We start from the raw sequence: 21,754 nt of genomic DNA, 5'->3' as shown, positions 1-21,754 counted from the left end.
CAGGACTTGTTCTTGTATGTGAAGTCAAGAGATCATGGCAGAATTGATGGCAAAGGCCGAGCAGGGTGGGGATACTGAAACGAAGAAAGCTTACAAGATGTGGAACAAGCAAGTATGACATTATCCTTGTTTCTCTGGCCGCAAAACAAGACGAGAAAGGTCTCCTTGACAGGGCAAATGGCTCGTGTATCAAGCGTTATGAGTTATAACGTATCTATCAAGCTAGAGATCTCGGCTGATGACATCTGAAAGGTGTCAAAATTTGATACCTACAAGAAACGTGCATCAACCGTGTCCATGTCTTCCCCAAGATCGTCAAGGTGTAGCTGGAACGGTGGAGCAAAAAGGCTTTTCTTGCCCATAAACTATCCGTAGTCAGATTCCGAGGATGAAGCAGCATGCGCAAATGCCCAGACGTTCCAGATAGATGACTGAAACCCGAGTGTTTTGTCTCAACTCCGCCAGAAAGCCCGCTAGTCCCGAAAGCCATTAGTTTGTTTCGGTTCTTGGTTGCAGAATTTTTGCCACACTCAACACAAAATTATACACACCACGAGATCACCAATGGAAAATGACTCTGCCTTGAGAGCCTACAAATACCATCTCCTCACAGGCGCCTACATCCTTGTCACAGCTGGCGCCTTGTTTCGGGTCTATAGACAGCCGTACAATCGAAACATGAAGATCGACCAGATCGAAACCATCTTCAAGGCAACAACCCTCGGAGCTGTCATAGTAGGCATTGGCCTCAGCGGCAAGATCAACAAAGCTAGGAGTGCCCAAGGTGAGATCAAGTGACAAGACCCGGCTCTCCTCTGCCATCAAGCACCGCGAAGACGGAGAAGTCATGTTAGTGCTCGCAAACAGTGAGGCCATACAGAAAACAACGCATGCACAAGTAGATATGTAGATATATGCTTAAGCATATCTAACACTAAGGTAGCTAAGACCTTTCTGGATATATAAATAATCTAAAAAAAAGCCCTCTAGCGCTAGAAAAACTCTTATATCTAAGCGATATACTCTAGAGTGAAAATAAAGCTATAGCTATATAGATGTAAATAGAAAAAAGAATAATAATATAGCTCTAAAAGAGAATAATTTAACTAATAGAGAATAATTCGAATAAAGAGCTTACTATAGATATAGTAGCCATATAAATAATACTCGCTATATTTATCTATCTTCTATCTATCGTATATCGTATAATAATAAAATAGTTAATTAAATAGTTATTAACGCTATAGTCTTATAATAAACTTACTAACTTATAATCTTACTATTATAATTAATACTTATAAATAATAAGATTATATAGAAAATAACGTATATATAAGTAGATATATAGATAGATAATTAAATATATCTAATATTAAGATAGCTAAGACTTTTCTAAATATATAAATAATTTAAAAAAGACTTCTCAGCGCTAGAAAAACTCTTAAAAATAATTTAAGATATCGTTTAAAGAGAGCGAAGGTCTCGAGGAGAACTCTTAATAGTACTTACTATAGTAAGTAGTAGAAATTAGTAATATTAGCGCGAATAGACTAAAAGATGCTAATATCGTAGTAATATTCTAAGTATATAAGAGATTAACGTTATATATCGATATTATAACCTCTCTATAAAAAAATTAAATTAAATAATAATTCTTAATCTAAGTAATATTAGTATCTCGCGAAGATTATTAATAACGATCTTAGAAGATAAGTATTATATATTAATATTATAGATAATAATCTTAGAAGATAAGTATTACGTTATAGATAACGGCCTTGAAAAATAAGCGTTATTAATATTATAGATAACGGTCTTAAGAGATAAGCGTTATTAATATTATAGATAACGATCTTAAGAGATAAGCGTTATTAATATTATAGATAACGATCTTAAGAGATAAATATTACGTTATAGATAACGATCTTAAAAGATAAGCGTTATTAATATTATAGATAACGGTCTTAAGAGATAAGCGTTATTAATATTATAGATAATAGTCTTAAAAGATAAGCGTTATTAATATTATAGATAACGATTTTAGAAGATAAGCGTTACGTTATAGATAACGGCTTTAAGAGATAAGCGTTATTAATATTATAGGTAACGATTTTAGAAGATAAGCGTTATATTATAGATAACGATCTTAAGAGATAAGTGTTACTAATTAATAGATAGACTAAATAAGTAATAAAAAGACGATAGAAATCTAACTTTCTTAATACTAAGTTATAGTCTCTCTATAAAAAAACTTATATTAATAATTAATATTAGATAGAGCTTTTTATCTAATATATTAATAGCTATTAATAACTATTAATAACTAATATCATCTATAAATCTGAAAAGTTCCTATAAAATTTGAAATTGCTGATCGCGCGTATATCGCGGAAATTATAAAATCCGCCGGATTAGTAAATCTAATTAGAATCTATCTAAATTCCGTCGATTTAATAATTATTCTAATCTTTTTTATTAGTTCTATCAATTTAATAGTAATACGTATGAAAAAAAAAAAGTTCTAATAATCGACGTTATGACGGTAAGATTCTACGATAACGAGTATTAACGCTAACTTAAATTTAACTATAGAATTAGACGATTTAATAAAATTAGTCGCGTAAGTAATACTCTAATATAATATATAATAATGCGTATATTAATAATAATGTATATTAATGCTATATGTATATAGAATAATACTTAGAGTATATTAGAGTGCATTACGTAAAAATTTTAAAGTTATTAAAAATTTTTAAAGTTACTAAACTAATAGAACTAGCGAAAAGAGTTTAGATATAAGCAAAATCTGCTAAATAGGCTAAATTATACTAATTATACGAATCCGACGAAAATTATACGCAAATTAATTTTTCAGATTTATAGATGATTAGATAAGACTTTTCATCTAATATATTAATAGCTATTAATAGTTAATATTAGATAAAGCTTCTTATTTAATATATTAATAACTAGTATTATATATTAATAACTAATATTAGATAAGACTTTTTATCTAATATATTAATAATTAATATTATATATTAATAACTAATATTAAATAGATCTTTCTATTTAATATATTAATAGTTAATATTATATATTAATAACTAATATTAGATAAGACTTCTTATCTAATATATTAATAGCTACTAATAACTAATATTAGATAAGATTTTTTATCTAATATATTAATAATCGATATTAGATAAGGCTTTTCACCTAATATAAGACTTTAACGTATATATATTATTACTTAATATAATAGTCTAAATAGTTAAAATAGCTAGAATATTCTAATAACTACGATAGTCTAAAATATAACTATAATAGTTAGACTAAGATATCTCTATAGCTATAATAGTTTAAATAGCTAAAATAGTTAAAATATTTCTATAGCTACGATAGTTTAAATATCTAAAATAATTAAGATATTCTATAGCTATAATAGTTTAATTAGTTAAAATAGTTAAGATATTCTTATAGCTGCGATAGCTAAGATATCTCCATAGCTACGATAGCTTAAATAGCTAGAATAGCTAAAATATTTCTATAGCTATAATAGCGTAAATATTTAAAATAACTAAGATATCTCTATAGCTAGAATAGTCTAAATAGCTAAAATAATTAAAATATTCTTATAACTACGATAGTTTAAATAGCTAAAATAATTAAGATATCTCTATAGCTACGATAGTCTCGATAGCTAAAATAATTAAGATATTTCTAAAGCTACGATAACTTAAATAATTAAAATAATTAAGATATCTTTATAGCTATAATAATTTAAATAGTTAAAATAGTTAAAATATCTCTATAACTGCGATAGTCTAAATAGCTAAAATAATTAAGATATTTTTATAACTACGATAGCTAAGATATCTCTATAGCTGTAATAATCTAAATAATTAAAATAGTTAAAATATCTTTATAACTGCGATAGCTTCGATAGCTAAAGTAATTAAGATATTTTTAAAACTACGATAGTTTAAGTAGCTAAAATTATTAAGATATCTCTATAATTACGATAGTTTAAATAGTTAAAATAATTAAGATCTTTCTATAGCTACGATAGTTTAAATAGTTAAAATAGTTATAATCTCTTTATAACTACGATAGCCCGATTAGCTAAAATAGCTAGAATATCTTTAAAGTTATAATAGCTCGAATAGCTAAAATAGCTAAGATATCTCTAAAGCTATAATAGTCTAAATAGCTAAAATAGCTAAGATATCTCTAAAGCTACGATAATCTAAATAGATAAAATAGTTAAGAGTTCTCTATAACTACGATAGCTAAGATATTCTTATAATTACGATAGTTTAAATAGCTAAAATAATTAAGATATCTCTATAGTTATAATAATCTAAATAGTTAAAATAGCTAAAATATCTTTAAGACTGCGATAGCTTAAATAGCTAAAATAATTAGAATATCTCTATATCTACGATAATTCGATTAGCTAAAATAATTAGAATATCTTTATAATTATAATAGCTCGAATAGCTAAAATAATTAGAATATCTTTAAGATTACGATAGCTTAAATAGTTAAAATAATTAAAATATCTTTATAGTTGCGATAGCTCGAATAGCTAAAATAATTAAGATATCTCTATAATTGCGATAGCTCGAATAGCTGAAATAGCTAAGATATCTTTAAGGCTACGATAGCTTAAATAGCTGAAATAGCTAAGATATCTTTACGACTATAGTAGTCTAAATAGCTAAATTATTCGCATGACTATAATAGTCTAAATAGCTAAAATAATTAAAATATTTATATGACTGCAATAGCTTAAATAGCTGAAATAGCTGAAATAGCTGAAATAGTTATATGACTATAATAGCTTAAATAGCTAAAATAGCTAAAATAGCTAAAATATTTATTTAACTATAATAGCTTATATAGCTAAAATAGCTATATAGCTATAATAGCTTAAATAGCTAAAATAGCTAAAATAGTTATATAGCTATAATAGCTTAATAGCTTAAATAGCTGAAATAGCATTATGATAGTAGGAAATCAATTGCTATTACTATAGTGAATTCATAAGTTAAATATAAGATAATTGAGATTCTATAAAGAAATCTGCTAGAAAGTAGTATCTGCTAAGGCGCTATTATAGCGCCATCTTCTATCTCTCTATTTTTACTATATTTATAATAAATATTAGCAAATAAAAAAGAAAGCAACGCTCTCGATATCTTTAAAAAAGAATATTAAGAAAAATAGAAAAGAAAAGTAACGTCGTCGATATCGAGTAAATTCTTTCTTTAAGTAAAAGAAAGTTATTACTTTAAGAAAGTTATTACTTTAATACAAACTTTCTAATCCTTCCCTTTAATAAATACTATACTTCTATCCTAACATATCGTCGATCTCACCTAGATCCTTCTTTTAAATTCTTTAATTAATTCTATAGCATCTTTAAGATCATTAATATCATATTATATATTATACTTATTTTCGTAGTTTTTTCACTTAATTAAATACTAAATCTTATCTCTAAATTCTTACTTTTCTAATAGAGTCTCGATCTCGTAGATATTTATAATAATATCGTTTTCCTTAACTTTAGAAGTAGCAGTAATACGAATACGCATATAAGAATCCTCGTTCGTAATAGGTTTTAATTATACTATTAAAATAATCGAGTAAATTCTTATTAGTAAAGGGAGCTTAAGGCGGTACGCAAGCTTTTCGATCTTATTAAGAATCTTAAAGGGGCTAACCCTCTAATTATGAAGTTTATAATTACTTAAGCTAAAGATCTTATATTTATAGTATAAGCGTAAAAAAACTATATTACTCTTAGATATATTAAGAGCTTTATATACGTTATCGTAGTATACCTTAATTATAACATTAGTAAACGCTATATAATCCTCTATTTACTCTTATTTTATTTATCGTAAACGACTAAAATCTTTCTATAATAATTCGATTAATATTCTAAAAGTATTATAAACGTTAAATCTATAAAGAATCTCATTCGGTGATACGCCTATAGACTAATTCTTAAAATTATTTAGATTACTTATAAGATATAAAAATATAAGCGTTTAGTTAATTCTAGAATTAACTATAATAAAGTAGTAAAGCGCGATTTCTATAGTCTAATTTATACGCTCGAATTACTTATTAATCTAGAGATAATAGACTATAAAAATAAGAATTTTCACTTCGAGTTTCTTAAAGATGATTTATTAGAATTCTAATATAAACTTAAAATCTCTATTTCTAATTGTAGTTAACGAAATATTTTATTTATATTAAATTAAAATAGTAAGTAAAAGTTTAATCTACTCGATAGTAATATAAATCGTTTTCTCTAATATAATTAAAGTACGCTTAAAAAACTTATTTATAATGATAAGTAGATAATTATATTCGTTAGCGGTTATCGGAAGTGTAATTACGAAATTTATGATAATGATATAAAATGGGATTCCCGGCTTATTAATGAAAATTATATTTTTATAAGATTTATAGTATTTAGTTTAATTAAGCTCATATTCTAAATAGTAATCTATATAAGTCTATAGGTGCTTTACTAGATATCTTATATAGATAAAACTAACGATTTAATTATAAGTTCTATAAAATTCGCTATAGTACTAATAATCGTATATTAACTCGAAAATCTCTTTTTCTAATACATTTAATATATATAGTCTTTTACGTTTATTATCAAAGTTCGTGTAATATATTAGTCTATCTTATAATTTAAAGTAAAGATTAAGTCGATTATTACTTAAATTATTGAATTTCGGAGTAGGCTCCGACGTGGTAGAAGATTCTTAAGTTTATTATAAGGCCTCGCCTAATTCTATAGCGAGACTTTATATTGATAATAAGGTTTTTTTAGATTAATCTAACGCGGCAATAGTAGCTTTCTCGACTACTTTACAAACTACCTTAAGAACTTTACTTTATTAATTATTCTTAAAGTATTCTTCGAAAAGCTGTATCTTAAAGTCGGCAGATATTTTTATTAAGGTGACATGGTAGCTAACTAATATTTCTTAAGAAATTAAATGCGAGAAAGATAATATAACGATCTTAACTTCTAGTACTTATTCGTATAAGGCTTCTAGTACTTCGAGGCCATTTTTTATTATGAAAGTAAATTCTTATAGACGTAATAGAGTATTAGATATAACGTTCGCCTTACCGATCTTATAGCGAACGAAAAGATTAAATATTAAAAGATATTAAGATACTCATATTAGGCGTAAATTTAATTTGTTAGTACTTAAAGTAATAAGATTAATCTAGCGTGAAATTAGTACCGCAGCTAAGTAATCCGTGAAAATAACTATCGATATCTTTCTAGTAGATTCGATTATATAGCGTACTTTCTTAATTATCTACACTATATTAGCAACTTCTAATTCTATAGATTAGTAATTCTACTTAGCCTAATTTAGTATTTTACTAAGAAATATAATTGACTATATATTTATTTATAGAAAGAATTCTTAATTCTCTAGATTCTTAGCTATGTGATAGATTATAATAGCGAAACCTTATTTTTTAGAAGTATTTAGATCGATATAAAGTTGGCGGTTAGAATCGAAGTAGATTAGGAAAGTTAGATTAGAAAAGACTTCTTAAAGATTCTAGAAAGCTTTAACTTCTACTTTTATAGATTTATAATAGAAAGAACTAGAATACCATTTCCGAATATAACCTTTAACTTTCTTAGAAATAACTTTTATAAGCTCTATCTTACGCTATTATAATAAATTAATACGCTAAGTATAGCGTAATATAAATAATCATAGCTATTCTATAAGTCCGAGAAATATTTCGAGTTTTTATAGCGATTTTGAAAAGCGTAGCGAGGTAATAGCTACCAGCTTTTTCTTAGAAGTAGAAAATTTTAAAAAATTAACTCGCTATTCTAGTAGGGTTATCGAGAAATAGCCTAGAAATAATTTCTTGAAATTAAGACTAATACGACGCTATTAAAAGAGAGTAAATATTTATTATAAATACTCGAGGTGCTGTAATAGTGTTTTCGAGAATATAATTATATCGTTTATGTATACTCTAGTAAAGTCTTAAAGTAAATGAAGAATCTTATTTATCTATCGTTATATATAAGAGAGTAATTCTTTATATTCTATAAGAGTAACGTTATACTATTCTTATTCTCGATAAGATACTATTATAAGCTTATGTCTGTCTTTATAGCGTATAAGAAATTGATGAAAGTAGTTATTACCATTCATTATAGAAATATATAAGAATCCTATTATAGCGGAAGTAATATCTGATTATAAGGGTAATAGATAAGAATTAAATTTCGTAATTTTATTAAGATCTTTAATATTGATAACGATATAACCCTTTCTACTATTATTAGATATCTATTTTTATATTACGAAGACAGAGTAGCTATAAGACATAGGCTGGCTAGATTACTTTATCTTATCTTAATTATATATTTTATTAAAAGTTTTATTAATAATATTCTTATTTTTCTAATTAATAGAATATACTCGCGAGGATTTAATTATAATATTCAACTTTAGAGAAATAGATATTTATTCTTCTTCTAGAATATTTATAATAATACCTTAATCCTATTAGATCTTCGAGAATTTCTCTATTACGAAAGTAATTTACGAAGTAACTTTCGAAGTATCATAAATAGTAATATCGTTAGATATTACATACTCGAGGTTTAAGTCGATCTAAGTATAAGTAGATTCTACTACGATAGCAGAATCTATAGATACTAAAGTAGAGTGAAATATAAGTTTCTAGATTAGTTTAATAAACGTAGCGGTAGCTAGCACGATTTCCTTAGTAAGATTCTCTTTCTATAACTTTATATTCTCAACGACGAGGTATACGTTAGCGAGTATTACTAGAAAGATATTATCTTACTTATACTTATAGAGTACTCTTAGTCTTACTTTTCATAGTAGGCGAACAGATATTATTATAGTATTATATATCTATATTATTAAGATTATATAATTAACGATATAAGCGAAAATCCCATCTATAAATTTAAAGTCTTAAGCATAATTCGACTTAAATAAGAAATCTCTATCTTCGAGAATAGCACCGTTATACGCGATAGATACTTTTAAGATTATATTCGATACTATAATAATCGCAGCCGTAATATAAATAATACGCTTAAAATAAGGCTAGGTTCTTATTACTACGTCGATTAATATCTTTAATTTCTAGCACTTTTCTAGCCTAACGCTTTAAGCGTCTAGATTTATAATTATTTCTTATAATATTATAATATTTATATTAATAAGAATATTAGCTTTAAAATTATCTACGATATATATCTTTATTATAAGATAGACTATTCTTATTTTCTAGGATTTATCGATAATATTATTAACGTAAATCGTAACGCTAGCATACTCGACTATACTAATAATTTTATTATCTACTTCTCAAACTAATATAAAGAACGCTATCTTCTTAATCTCAAGGTTAGAAATATACTTTTATAAATAAGTACGATCTTCTAGTATTACTCCATAGCCGAAGTTAGATAAAACTTCGCTTTTCTTAACTCTAGAATCTAGAGTATACTTAACCTTTATAATAGTATACTTCCAGCTTCTAAAGTTATATCTAAATCTAATATTATAATTTAATTTAATAATAGATTTAATAATTATTTCTATATAGATATTATTAACTATAAATACTTTAAACTTATCGAGATTTACTTTAGATTCTTTAGATTTAGAAATCTTTTCGATAGCAGCGTTAGAAGATTTTGCTTTCATAACCTTCTAATAGTCTAATTACAGGTACTTAAAAAGTTTATTTCTTAAAGAAAAGTATACTTCACATTTGCTATATATATAATTAACTTCCTTATTTACGAAATATATATTCTATATATTATTATAATTATTACTATTATAAGATTTATATTTAGAAAATAAAACTTCTTAGAAAGCTTTATTTAGAGATTATTCTTTTATAATATAATACTAATAAGATCCTATAAATTTCTTATACTTTTTATTAAAGTTCTTATTTATAGTATCTTCAAATGCTTAATAAGCCCTCTATTACTAGGGCTAGAAGCGATTTTCTAAATTATATTAAGGTCTAATAAAATAAGATAATCTATTTATACTATTAAAAGCGAGCTAAAAAGAATAAGACTACTACTATTCTTAAGATTAAAAATCTAATCTATTTATAAGCTCGATAATTTAGAGGTGTTATAAAAAAACTCTTAGCTAATTTTCGTTTAAGCGCTAATTTAATTATATTAATCTACTTAGATAACTTAAGTAGCGAGATTATTATAACTAGTAAGCTTAAGAGTTCTAGTAAAAAGGATATCGAGGATATAGCTTAGATCGATATAAAGATCGATACTCTACTTAATAACTAGGTCGAAGACTTAATTAAATAAAGCTCGGCTAATCTCCACGATTAAATAAACTATTATACTGACTATACTACCCTATAAGCCTACTTTCGTAAGAATAAGATTATCGATTTATCTAAAAGAAAGATCTAGAAGCCGTACTTTCTAAGTCTAGATTCCTTTTATATCTACTAGTATAAGCCTACTATTTATACTTATAATTATTAAGAATTATAAAAAATAAATTCACGATTATAGTATTCTTAGATTTCTTAATATTACGCCGAAGTTCGAGATTAATATTATTATAAATGATATTAAGTTAATTCTTAATAAGTATTATATCTACATCTTTAGCTAATCTTAGAATCTTCTAAATATACTTATATGGTTTATAACGAGAAATTGCGTTATATATAATATAACGCTCGCGAAGTATAGCGTTAATCGCTATTGTAGTAGGTTCCTTAAATCTAGTAGTTAATAAGATAATTCATTTCTTAACGCCATTACTAAGCTTAATAATACGTTTCTCGATAGCAGAAATTTCTGCTATTTACTATTTCAACGCCGTTTCACATAAGCTTATCTATAAGTTTTCCCTTACTAGATTAATACTCTTAATAACGATAAGATCTTTAACTTATTTCATAAATAGGTATATATCTTAAAAATACGTTTTCTTATTAATATACTCGATTAATAATTTAATACTAATAGACTTATTATCGTAATTAGAATCGAAGAAATCAAGGTTATTAGAATTCTAGCGTGTGTGATTAAGAACGTTCTCTACTATAATAACTTCGAGAGATTCTATCTTATTAGGCGATTCTTATAAGTCTAATTAGCTAGAAATGTTATATAGTAATTCTTATAACGCTATTCATTACAGCTGCGAGAAACTAGTATTCTACTATAACTAATCTTCTACTATAACTAGATCGATCGAATCTTTATAGATTATTTCCTCTACTAAAATTACTTTAATAGTTTGGTCAATACTTTTAATAGAATTCGAGATAGTATTAGATGAATCTAAAGGAGTATTTACTAATAAGATATAAGATATAGAACCTATAAAAGGTGGATTACGACTTCTAAAGTATTAAATAAGCTTAGACTCACTTCGAAAGTCGTATATTCGATTACTAAAGGCTTTAACTACTCTTCGAAAAGTAGATCGATCTATAGACTAGCTATACGGAAAAGTAGAGAGTTTAATCGACAACGTTCTTAAGTGCCTTAATAATTCTAATATCTATTTCGGCTAATAATTATAATTCTAGACGATATAGTCGATAGAGTATTTAATAGACTCGGAAATCTCGTAATAATAGGCTCGGTCTATCGCTATAAGAAACTTGTAAATCTAATAGTTAATACTAATAAGATCTCTTATTAGTAACGAAGTCAGCTTAACAATAACTTTCTTATTCTAAAGAATCGAGATTCTCGTGCTAAAGAATTAGAATTCTTGAGATTCTTATAACGTAGTAAGAGTGATAGCGAAAGAAGCGAGATTCTTATATTAAAGAATTAGGATTCTCGAGATATAGAAAGAAATATAGCGAAAGCGGTAAAGATTTAAGAACCTGACTAAATCTTTAATATAGTAAGGACTATTAATATATTAGAAGTATAATACGTAGTAAGCGATTATATAATACTTACTATATAGTAATCTAATATTACTATTATTATTATAATAGTAGGAAATCAATTACTATTACTATTATAAATTCATAAGTTAAATATAAGATAATTAAGATTCTATAAAGAAATCTGCTAGAAAGTAATATCTGCCAAGACGCTATTATAGCGCCATCTCCTACCTCTTCGTTTCTATTATATTTATAATAAATAGCTATAATAATTAAAAATATTTATATAGCTATAATAGTTTAAATAGTTAAAATAATTATATAGCTATAATAGCTTAAATAGCTAAAATAGTAATATAACTATAATAGCTTAAATAGTTAAAATAACTAAAATACTTAAATAGCTACGATGCTTATAATAGTCGACTTAGCTAAAATAACTATATATTATATAGCTATAATAGCTAATTATTCTTATAGTCGTATAGCTTTAATAGTTAAAATAATTAAAATTTTAATATAGCTATAATAGCTAAAATAAATAGTTATAGATAAAATAGTTAAAGTATATATTTAAATAGTAGTAATATAATCGTATAGCTATACGGCTATAAATAATTAGAATAGCTTTAATAGCTAGTATAGCTTTAATAACTAATATAGCTTTAATAACTAAATAGCTATAGATATCTATATAACTATAATAATCTTAAATAGCTAGTATATTAGATAATTTTATATAGCTGGAAATAGCTGAGTAGTCTTATAGCCGTATAACTATAATAGAGCTGAAATAGAGCTAAAATATTTATATAACTATAATAATCTTAAATAGCTAAAATAGCTAAATAGCTTTATAGCCGTATAACTAAAATAGTCGAAATATTCTTTCGTAATAACTGATAAAAGAATAATAATATAGCTCTAAAAGAGAATAATTCGACTAATAGAGAATAATTCGAATAAAGAGCTTACTATAGATATAGTAGCCATATAAATAGTACTCGCTATATTTATCTATCTCTCGCTCGTTATAGTAGAACTAGAAGTTAGTAGATTACATGACATTATAGCTCTATTAATACCTATTAATATCTCTATTAATACCTCGATAAGAGGTTAAAGACAGATATTTAATACGAGCTATATATTCATCTATTTTATATCTATTAATGGCTCTTCATTCGATTTCATCTCTTTTAGAGCTATTATATACTTTTTATTTCTACTATTAATTAGTATCTTTCTATTATTAATTAGTATCTTTCTATCGTAGTCTATAGCCACTACTCGATATTAATAGTTATATATATCTTGTTACACATTATTTCTACTATATATCTATCTTATTCTTATCTATCCACGCACATAATAGTCGCTAGAATACGATCCTCGTTTAATAAGATCTTTAAGTCTCGCTCTTAGTTAAAGAAGACTAAGTTTACTACCTCTAAAGAAATCTCTAAAGATATTACTAAGCCTATTAATTAGGCTATTAAGGCGACCTATTAAATCTAAATATCATCTACTCTATCCCGCATTATTACTCTAGAGATTGTTAAAGAAATATTATAATTAATATATAGTAGGGTTTAGAAACTCGAGAATATAATAAAGAAACTTAGTTGGGGTATACGTTATACCTGTAAGTCTCGATCTCGATCCTATTATCGTTATTATCGTCGATACGACTTAATCTCGTTCTCTTTAGACTCGGAGAATAGAGGCTATATAAAGATATCGTTTTTATATAAATAAGATAATAAGCCTTTTCTTAAACTCTACAAACGCTATCATGCGATTAACATTAAGTATTTTAAGTAAATCTTCTTTAAGACCTTTAATTCGGAGTATATTACTAGACTAGTCTATAGTTATATTATTCGAGATATAGATACTAGGTTTAAGAATAAGAATAAAAATATTTAGAGGTTTATCGGTCTTAATTAGTTACTTCGCTATTTCGAGGTATATAAATAAACCGTTTATTACTATACTTAGTCGTCGATAGTATTCTAGTTATAATAAGCTCTATCGAACTATTATATCCGCCTATCAGATATATTAATCTACTACTTATTCGAGTTTATTCTTTAATATCACTATTTCTTTATATCCGCGCGTATTATTAACGACTAGAATAACCCTATCGCGTAAGTTACGAATAATTAAAACTATCTTAATTAATTGATTTAGAAGAGTAAGCCCTTCGAGACTATTAGATATAACGGTGGGTTCTCTATTAAGCCCTTCTCTTTAGAAGATAATTTTATCTATAATATCTTTAATGCGAATCGCTATACCCGCGATTAATGTAAGTTTAATTATATCTACTCTATATATTAGTAGAGTTACCTCGCCTTTATATATTTAAGAACCTATATCTTATAATTATCTAATAATATAAATCTCGCGTTATTAGAAAACTGAGTTATTAAGCCGCAGATATAATTATAAGACTCTCTCTACCCCGTCTCGATATTAATATCGTTACTATCGATAGTAAAAGGGTTTCTCTATACTTTATACGACTAGTTCGAGCTAGATCTATCATAGTAGAACTCGTTGTTATTGGATGAGTGAGAGGTATAGCTAAGAAATTATCTGAACTTAATCTATGCTAAGGCGCTATTAATAATAATTTGAAAGGGCGTAAAAATCGAATATCGAGGCTCTCTTATAGCCCACCGCAATGTAAATCATTTTTTAGTCCTTACTATATCGGATATTCTAATAGCGAACCTTTAAAAACAGCTATAATATAATTAATTAAATAGAGTAGACATCGACGCGGAGCTCTAACTCGTTTGCTTATTATTGGGTTTAATTCCGAAGTATAATAGCGATTGAAGAAGAATTTATAATCTTTTATATCTTTATAATCAGTTAGTTAACGACGATATATTATAAAATTAGAATACTTTAAAATATATTATATTCGATAATATAGTAACCATATTGCTTTAGTAAGGCCGCGAGGCTATACTTATCAAATGAGATCTAAAAGACGTATTTCGATATATATCGATAGTAGTTTTGAATCGGTGGCTATTAGGCTTTTAATATGACGGTTTCTATTAAATGAAACGCTTTCTATTATTCGATTTACGTATATTATCGTTTCTATTTAATCTATTCGCTAAAGCGGTTAATTAAATTATAATTACGATTCTATATTAGGCCATTATACTCTACTATCTCGACGATTTTTTCGCTATTCTAGCCTTAAAGGCCGACGATATAGTCTATAACTAGACATTCGATAAGATATATATCGATTTAGGTCTTATAGTAAATTATATAAAAGATATTCTCGATATAATTACGGATTTTCTAGGAATCAAACTCGATAGTAACTTAATATAGATTAGACTTTCTTTAAATAAGCTTAATTAGGCGAGAAATACGATAAATAATTTATTAAAAAGAATAATAATCTTATATCGAAAACTCGAGTCAACGATAGATTTTCTATTATTTATTATTAAGATTATAATTTTAGAAAGAGCCTTCTTAAGGCGCTTTTTTGATGCTATTTATAGGTCTACAACTATTATACGAATAACGTTTAATATAAAGATAAACTTACTATAATAATAATTCTTTCTAAAAAATTAAGACGATCTAAAACTGCTCCGCGCCGTCGTCGATTATCGAATATAATATATTTAAATTAATATATCGAGGAAACTCGATATAGGTAACTATATATTGAAGCACCTAGGTCTATCGCTAGCTATTTAGAATATCTTTAGTCTATAGATGCTTATTCGAGACCTTCGTAAGAATATTTAATTTAAAGAAATAAAGGTTATAGGCTATATAGTATAAAGGTGACTGAATCGACTTTAGAAATCTCGCTTAATCCTCTACTACGATAATAATACTTACGTCTATAGCCTTTAAAAGTCTTCTATTTATAAACTAGCTATAGCACTACTACGGGAAATAGCTATACTCGTAATTATATATAATATTTATTTAACTTCTATATAGATATCTATTAAGGCTAATTAGTTAACTAACGATCTCTTATATTTTCGATATCGAAAAATCGCTAATAGATATTCATAGCTAAGATAGCTGGCTACCTCTCCGCCTCGCTTAAACGTAATCTATCGAAATTATAATATAGTTAGATCCCTCTATTTAAAGACGCCGCTTATCTTCTCTAATAGAGTTTAGCGAGTAAAATTCGAAAGATTTACTTAATACTAATCAAGTTCTATAATACTCACTATACGTTATATAACTATTATCCCCCCTTTTTAACTACTATAAACTTATTTACTAGTTAGATTACGGCGCTTAATATTAAACAACTTAAGGTAAAGACGATTAAGATATATCTTATCGGCGTTCGATTCATATAGATAAATCTAGAATATAAAAACCTTAAGGTTTTTTATAGTCCGCAGCTGAAATAAATAATAGCCGATATTCGTCGACTATAAGGCGAGGCCGATATAAGAGAAAGACACTTACTTATCAAGAATAGACTTCTTAAAGTCTTCTCATTATTTAATTAGTCTACTAAGAAGGAAGTTATTATATATATCGCCTTTTATTTAGTATTTACGATCTTTCTTAAAATAGGCGAGTTTATCTATTTAATACGCGATTAATAGAATAAAGAATTTGATAATTAATTCCTTACTCGTCGGTCGATAAGACTATATAATAACTACCTCGAGTTAACTCTTTCAACTTTAAAAATAAACTTATTTCGATAAGGTATTATACTTACCGTAACCGCTATCGATAACGAAGTATATACGATAAAGGTATTAAGGCATCTATTTTAGAAATAACCGACGTTATTTACGTTGTTACTATTTAAAATAAATAATTAGTTTATTAGAGATCTAGTTATCGCCATCTTTCATTAAGTATTAAGATTAATTAGTGAGAAAGATTATTTTTTAGATTATTCCTTTCGTCGTAAAATTACTATATCCGCGCGAGAGACTAGCCTTAGCGATGAGGAGATTCAGCTACTAGGAAGATAGAAATTAGACTCTTATCGTTTATATATTATAATATATCTAGTTAGAATACTTACTATATCTCGGCGATACTAATATCTTTCATTTTATTAGCGCTAGTAATAGCGAGTCTCGCTATAAACGTCCTCGATAAGAACGTCATTTTAGTAGTTTAGGAGTTTTCTTACGCTGGGGTATAAGAAATATACTTGTTTAGGCCTCTATTTAGGTCTATTTAGACTTGTTATCCCCGACGTAAGACGATCTAACCACTATCTACACTCTATATAAACCCCTATACGTGCATTAACGCGTGTTTTTTATAAATATAATAACTAATCGCCACAGTGGGACTAAGGGTTAGTGGGTCATATGACATTATGGCCCTATTAATACCTATTAGTACCCCTATTGATACCCCGGTAAGGGGTTGGGGACAGATATCCAGTACGAGCTATATATCCACCTGTTTTATATCTATCAATGGCTCTTCATTCAATTTCATCTCTTTCAGAGCTATTGCACACTTTTTATTTTACCTATCTACACCTATATATAGCTAGCTATTATCCCACTCCAGGTCTATACCATAGGTATAAGAGTTTTTTTGCGCTGGGGTACGAGAAATATACCTATTTAGGCCTCTATTTAGGCCTATTTAGGCTTGCCATCCCCGGCGTGAGACGGCCCAACCACTATCTACACTCTATGTGGGCCCCTATGCGTGCATTGACGCGTGTTTTTCATGAATGTGACAACTAACTATCGCATATCGCATAATAATGAGACGGCTGATCAAACAGCCACCAACGCTATGGCCTCATAATGGACCCACTAACCCACAGTCCCACTGTTGCGAATGGTACTGTCAACTCGAAACATTCGGAGTAGGATTCAAGGACTGGAGGCTCGACTTCCATTGCATCCTATGTTGCGCCGTGGATGTGCCTGGAGTTCAAGGCATGAAGCAAGGCTGGCTCATCGACGATGCCGCCACGCGATGCGTTGATTAGGATACCGCTCCCCTTCATTTGTGAAAGCTGTTCTGCTCCAACTACACCTCGAGTTGATTCTGTCAAAGGTACATGCAGAGTGACTCTGTCCGGGGTAGCCAGCAGATCTTTCAGGGGAAGAGGCTCTCAACTGACCTACATCACGCCAAGAATCCTCGAAAATGTAGAGATCGAACGCAACAATCTCGCCACTCATGGCTTCTCTTCACTTCTGCGCGACTACTCGCCCGATATTGCCATTTCCAACAATCCCCAATCATCTTCTGGAAAAGCGACATAGCCAACATCTGCGACCGGGTGATCTTCTCACCGTCCCGTATCCTCCAATCGATCTCAAAGATACGCCGAGAAAGATTCAACGCAAGAGCTAGTGTCAGTCTTGCTACAGACTCGTTGTTCGAGCCCGGGGTATTTGTGCAGACCAGATATATCAACTTCTGCGTAGCCGCCGCTTGTGCTCCAGCCTACTTCTTTCTACTGCCCTCATATCGGCCCAAGCCAGAGGGCTGCGTTGGACAATGCATCAAGAACTTTGACTCCTCAGGTATCATCCTCTTCGTGGGCACCTCCATCTCGCTCGTCACGGGTATTTCATTCGGTGGTGCAGTCTACACTTGGAAGAGTGGCCAGATCATAGGCCAGTCCTGTTGCTCCGCATCCTTAGGATACTGCTCGGCCTACAGCAGTCTAGGTCTGTCCTGACAACGAAGGAAAATAGCATATTGCCTGTGCGATTCCTCAAAACCTACGAGATGTGCATCCTGTTTGCCCAAGTAGCAGTCTGCATCGCCTGTATCATCATTCCGGTGTATTTCATCCTCCTCTCCTTTCAGTTTGTGCGCAATGACTCGCTTTGGGAGCCGGGATCCGCCTGCTGCCTTTCGTCTTCGCTGCCGTGCTTGGGGTTATGATCAATGGAGCCATCCTGAAGAGATACAGTCTGTATATGCCATGGTTTACCGTGGGGGAGTACTTATCGCGAGTATCGGTGGTCTATTGTACACGATCAGTCCAGTTTCTAGTGCTGCGAAGGTTTACGGCTATAGCGTCATCACAGCGATTGGTACGGGCTTCTTTGGCAAGGCACCTTTTTCTTGTAGCCCAGGCAAAAGTCGCTCAGCACCTCGTCCCATCCGCGACAGCGTTCATCAATTGTGGCCAGATCATGGGCATTACTCTCTCGCTCTCGATCGCGACCAGCATATCCATCAACCAATCGACTGACAAGATTGTTCTCATCCCTCCACATGCGTCTCACTTCGACCCTTCAGGCTCTTATCGCTTGGCCTAGGACATCATTCTTCAGGAGTCAGCATGTCAACGATCAACGTCAGACCTTGGAAGCTCTCATATGACTATTGATCATATCTATCTCATGGTTATCGTTTGTGGAGCATCTGCTGTGATCTTGTCCACCATCATGAGAGAGAAAGGCTTTTTCTGAAAGCTGGCGCCATGGGGGTATGATAAGTTGGAGGAAAATTGAGGCATTGAGGTCAGAGGAGATGAGGGAAAAGGACTGGCTAGGTGTTTTGGCGAGCATTGGTCATTTTTCTCTTTGTTCCTCCCCAACATGGGTACACTCATCGAACCTTAAACTGGAATTCGCAGAGATTTGAATCTATTTATGATTCTTATTCGCTTCCACATGGTTGTAAGATACTTCAAGCCTCGGTGACCTTATGTGCATGTTTCGGAGATCATGTCGTAATTTACAGTACAGTATTCCTGGACGGATTTGAAAGTTAGGCACGCGTAAATTATCTTTTAATCTTTCGATTTCTCATAAAAACTAGATAGATATATCTCACTTTCATTGGGCCATCCAGATGTGAGTCGGCTCTGCGAGAAACACCTCTCAATTTAACTGCCCGTCGAGGATACGCCAACAATCTCCTTCCATCATGCCGCTTCACACTACCAACAAGGCAACGATGCTCAAGTCCGTCGCATCAGCCTCTTCCACCTCAGATTTGCCCGCTACACAATGCACATTCCGGAAGCACTGACTCTAAACCCCAAAAATGAGACAACAACCTCCTTCGTCTTGCGAGCCTGCCTGCAAGCCTTCCTCGCAATCTTCCTCCCACTGCGTGTGGTCTCTTTCTACCGCCTTCTTACTAGCCGCAAACGCACTCACGATACTCTCGTCAAACCTGCCAGCGACCCCGTCAACAACGAGCCAGGATCAGGCTCACCGAGGCCGCTGGATGGCCCAGCTGTCGCAGGATGGTATTTCAGACCGCGTTGCCGGCTCCGAACCCAAAGTGGTTAGTTCCGTCCCAGGCGTCAGCTCGAGCCAGTGAGCCGCCGGTCGGAGACCAGACCTGGCGGCCGAAGCTGACGCTCAGGTGCAGTCCGCAAGGGAAAGCGGCACCGGGCTTCGCGGATGTCGGGCGGCGTTTCCGCCCGATGTGGCGAGAAGCAGAAGCGGGCCGACAATAAAGTGGGCTGTGCGCATCTCACTCCACCTCCCACTCCCATCCGCCCCCACCCACGGCGTGTTCGACGTAGACTGATCGTTCGAGGGGCGTGAAAAGACCCAGGCAGGGCGATCGGACTGGCCGGCATGACGGCCGAGACCAGCACCACGCCCATCTCGCTCTCATATTGGAAGGACGTGGAGTCGCTGCGGGCGTTCGCGCAGGGTCCAGCGCAGCGTGCGGGCTGGGACTGCTGGAACCGGACCATGAAGTCGCATCCGCACATTGGCATCATGCACGAGGTCTTTGCGGCGCCGAGGGGTCACTGGGAGAGTATCTGCGTCAACATGGAACCCTTTGGGATGGGTAAGTGCGGTCCGCCTTGGGGAAAAGATCGGGTTGCTGATCAAGATGGATGGTTAGACCAGATGGAGCTTCCCGGCGGCGAGGGTGCGGGTGGATTGAGGAGTGCGCTTGTCCGAGCCCAGGGCCCCAAGTGGATGTCAATGTTGGGCAGGATGAGCAGGGTGGACATGTTTGAAGGCTACGAGGCTGAGGAAGATTGAGTGGGTGGGTGTGTGTGGGCCGGGGGAAATCGTCCAGACGGGCAACAGAAGGGAGTGCAACACCCGAAAAGGGCAAACGCAGCGTCGATTATCCTTACAAGCCCCCACCCACACCCAAAAACCTTCCATAAACCCTCACACCAACCCTGCCCCATTACTCCCCGCCTCCCTCAAACCCCCAAACCTCCAAACCCACATCCGACCCCGCCCAACGCCAGCCCACGCCATCCTCTCTGCATGGGGTGTCCCCCAACCAGCCCTCACCTCCCCAAAGCCTACCTCTGTGACCGTCTCGACCGCCCACCCCACCCCCATCCCACCTCTCAACCTCCAACGCCCACGGCCGGAGCACTCGAAGCCCTCAGGTATTAAGGACCCGAAAAAGATCCATCGCTCTTTGAGTCCACTCAATCCCGCACCCGTGGACAAGCTGAGGACAAGCCGTCAGCTGGTCCTGCGCTCACATCCAGCCCACGCACCAAAGGGCACACAGAAGCCTGGCTCCAGCCCGATCCTGGTATTTCTAATTTGGCTTCTGTTGACAGTCATTACCCATGCATGCCTGTATGACAATGGTCTTATATTTTACGCTCCCTCAGCTGCCGCGCACTCTTCCGGCCGCCCTAGGGCCGAAAAGGAGCTACGCAACCGTTATTGCACTGTTTGGGTCGTAATTTCTTTTGGTGATCACTTTGGATTTGTTTATCAAAAGTGGCTAGCTGTATAGATGACGGTCCATTGGGATTCATCGTTGGTACGGGTTTTAGCCGCAATAGGTCGTCTGTGTT

General features: G+C 31.6%; 2 protein-coding genes across 2 annotated transcripts; both read left to right on the top strand.

The window, feature by feature from the left end:
• Positions 1-34: 34 nt before the first annotated feature.
• HO133_002851 (uncharacterized protein) lies at positions 35-798 on the top strand (the record flags this gene model as incomplete). Its single annotated transcript, XM_037293776.1, has 2 exons — positions 35-99; positions 558-798. The coding sequence occupies 2 exons, from the start codon at positions 35-37 to the stop codon at positions 796-798; spliced, it is 306 nt and encodes a 101-aa protein (XP_037149854.1).
• Positions 799-20,546: 19,748 nt separating this feature from the next.
• On the top strand, positions 20,547-20,966 carry HO133_002850 (uncharacterized protein; the record flags this gene model as incomplete). Its single annotated transcript, XM_037293775.1, has 2 exons — positions 20,547-20,766; positions 20,824-20,966. The coding sequence occupies 2 exons, from the start codon at positions 20,547-20,549 to the stop codon at positions 20,964-20,966; spliced, it is 363 nt and encodes a 120-aa protein (XP_037149853.1).
• Between the last annotated feature and the right edge of the window lie 788 nt (positions 20,967-21,754).

This window comes from Letharia lupina (genome assembly GCF_014066315.1).
Source record: "Letharia lupina isolate WasteWater1 chromosome Unknown contig_16, whole genome shotgun sequence".
In the NCBI taxonomy this organism is placed as follows: Eukaryota; Fungi; Ascomycota; class Lecanoromycetes; order Lecanorales; family Parmeliaceae; genus Letharia; species Letharia lupina.
The sequence above is the reverse complement of the archived record's forward strand: the minus strand, read 5'-3'. Positions and strand labels throughout refer to the sequence as shown.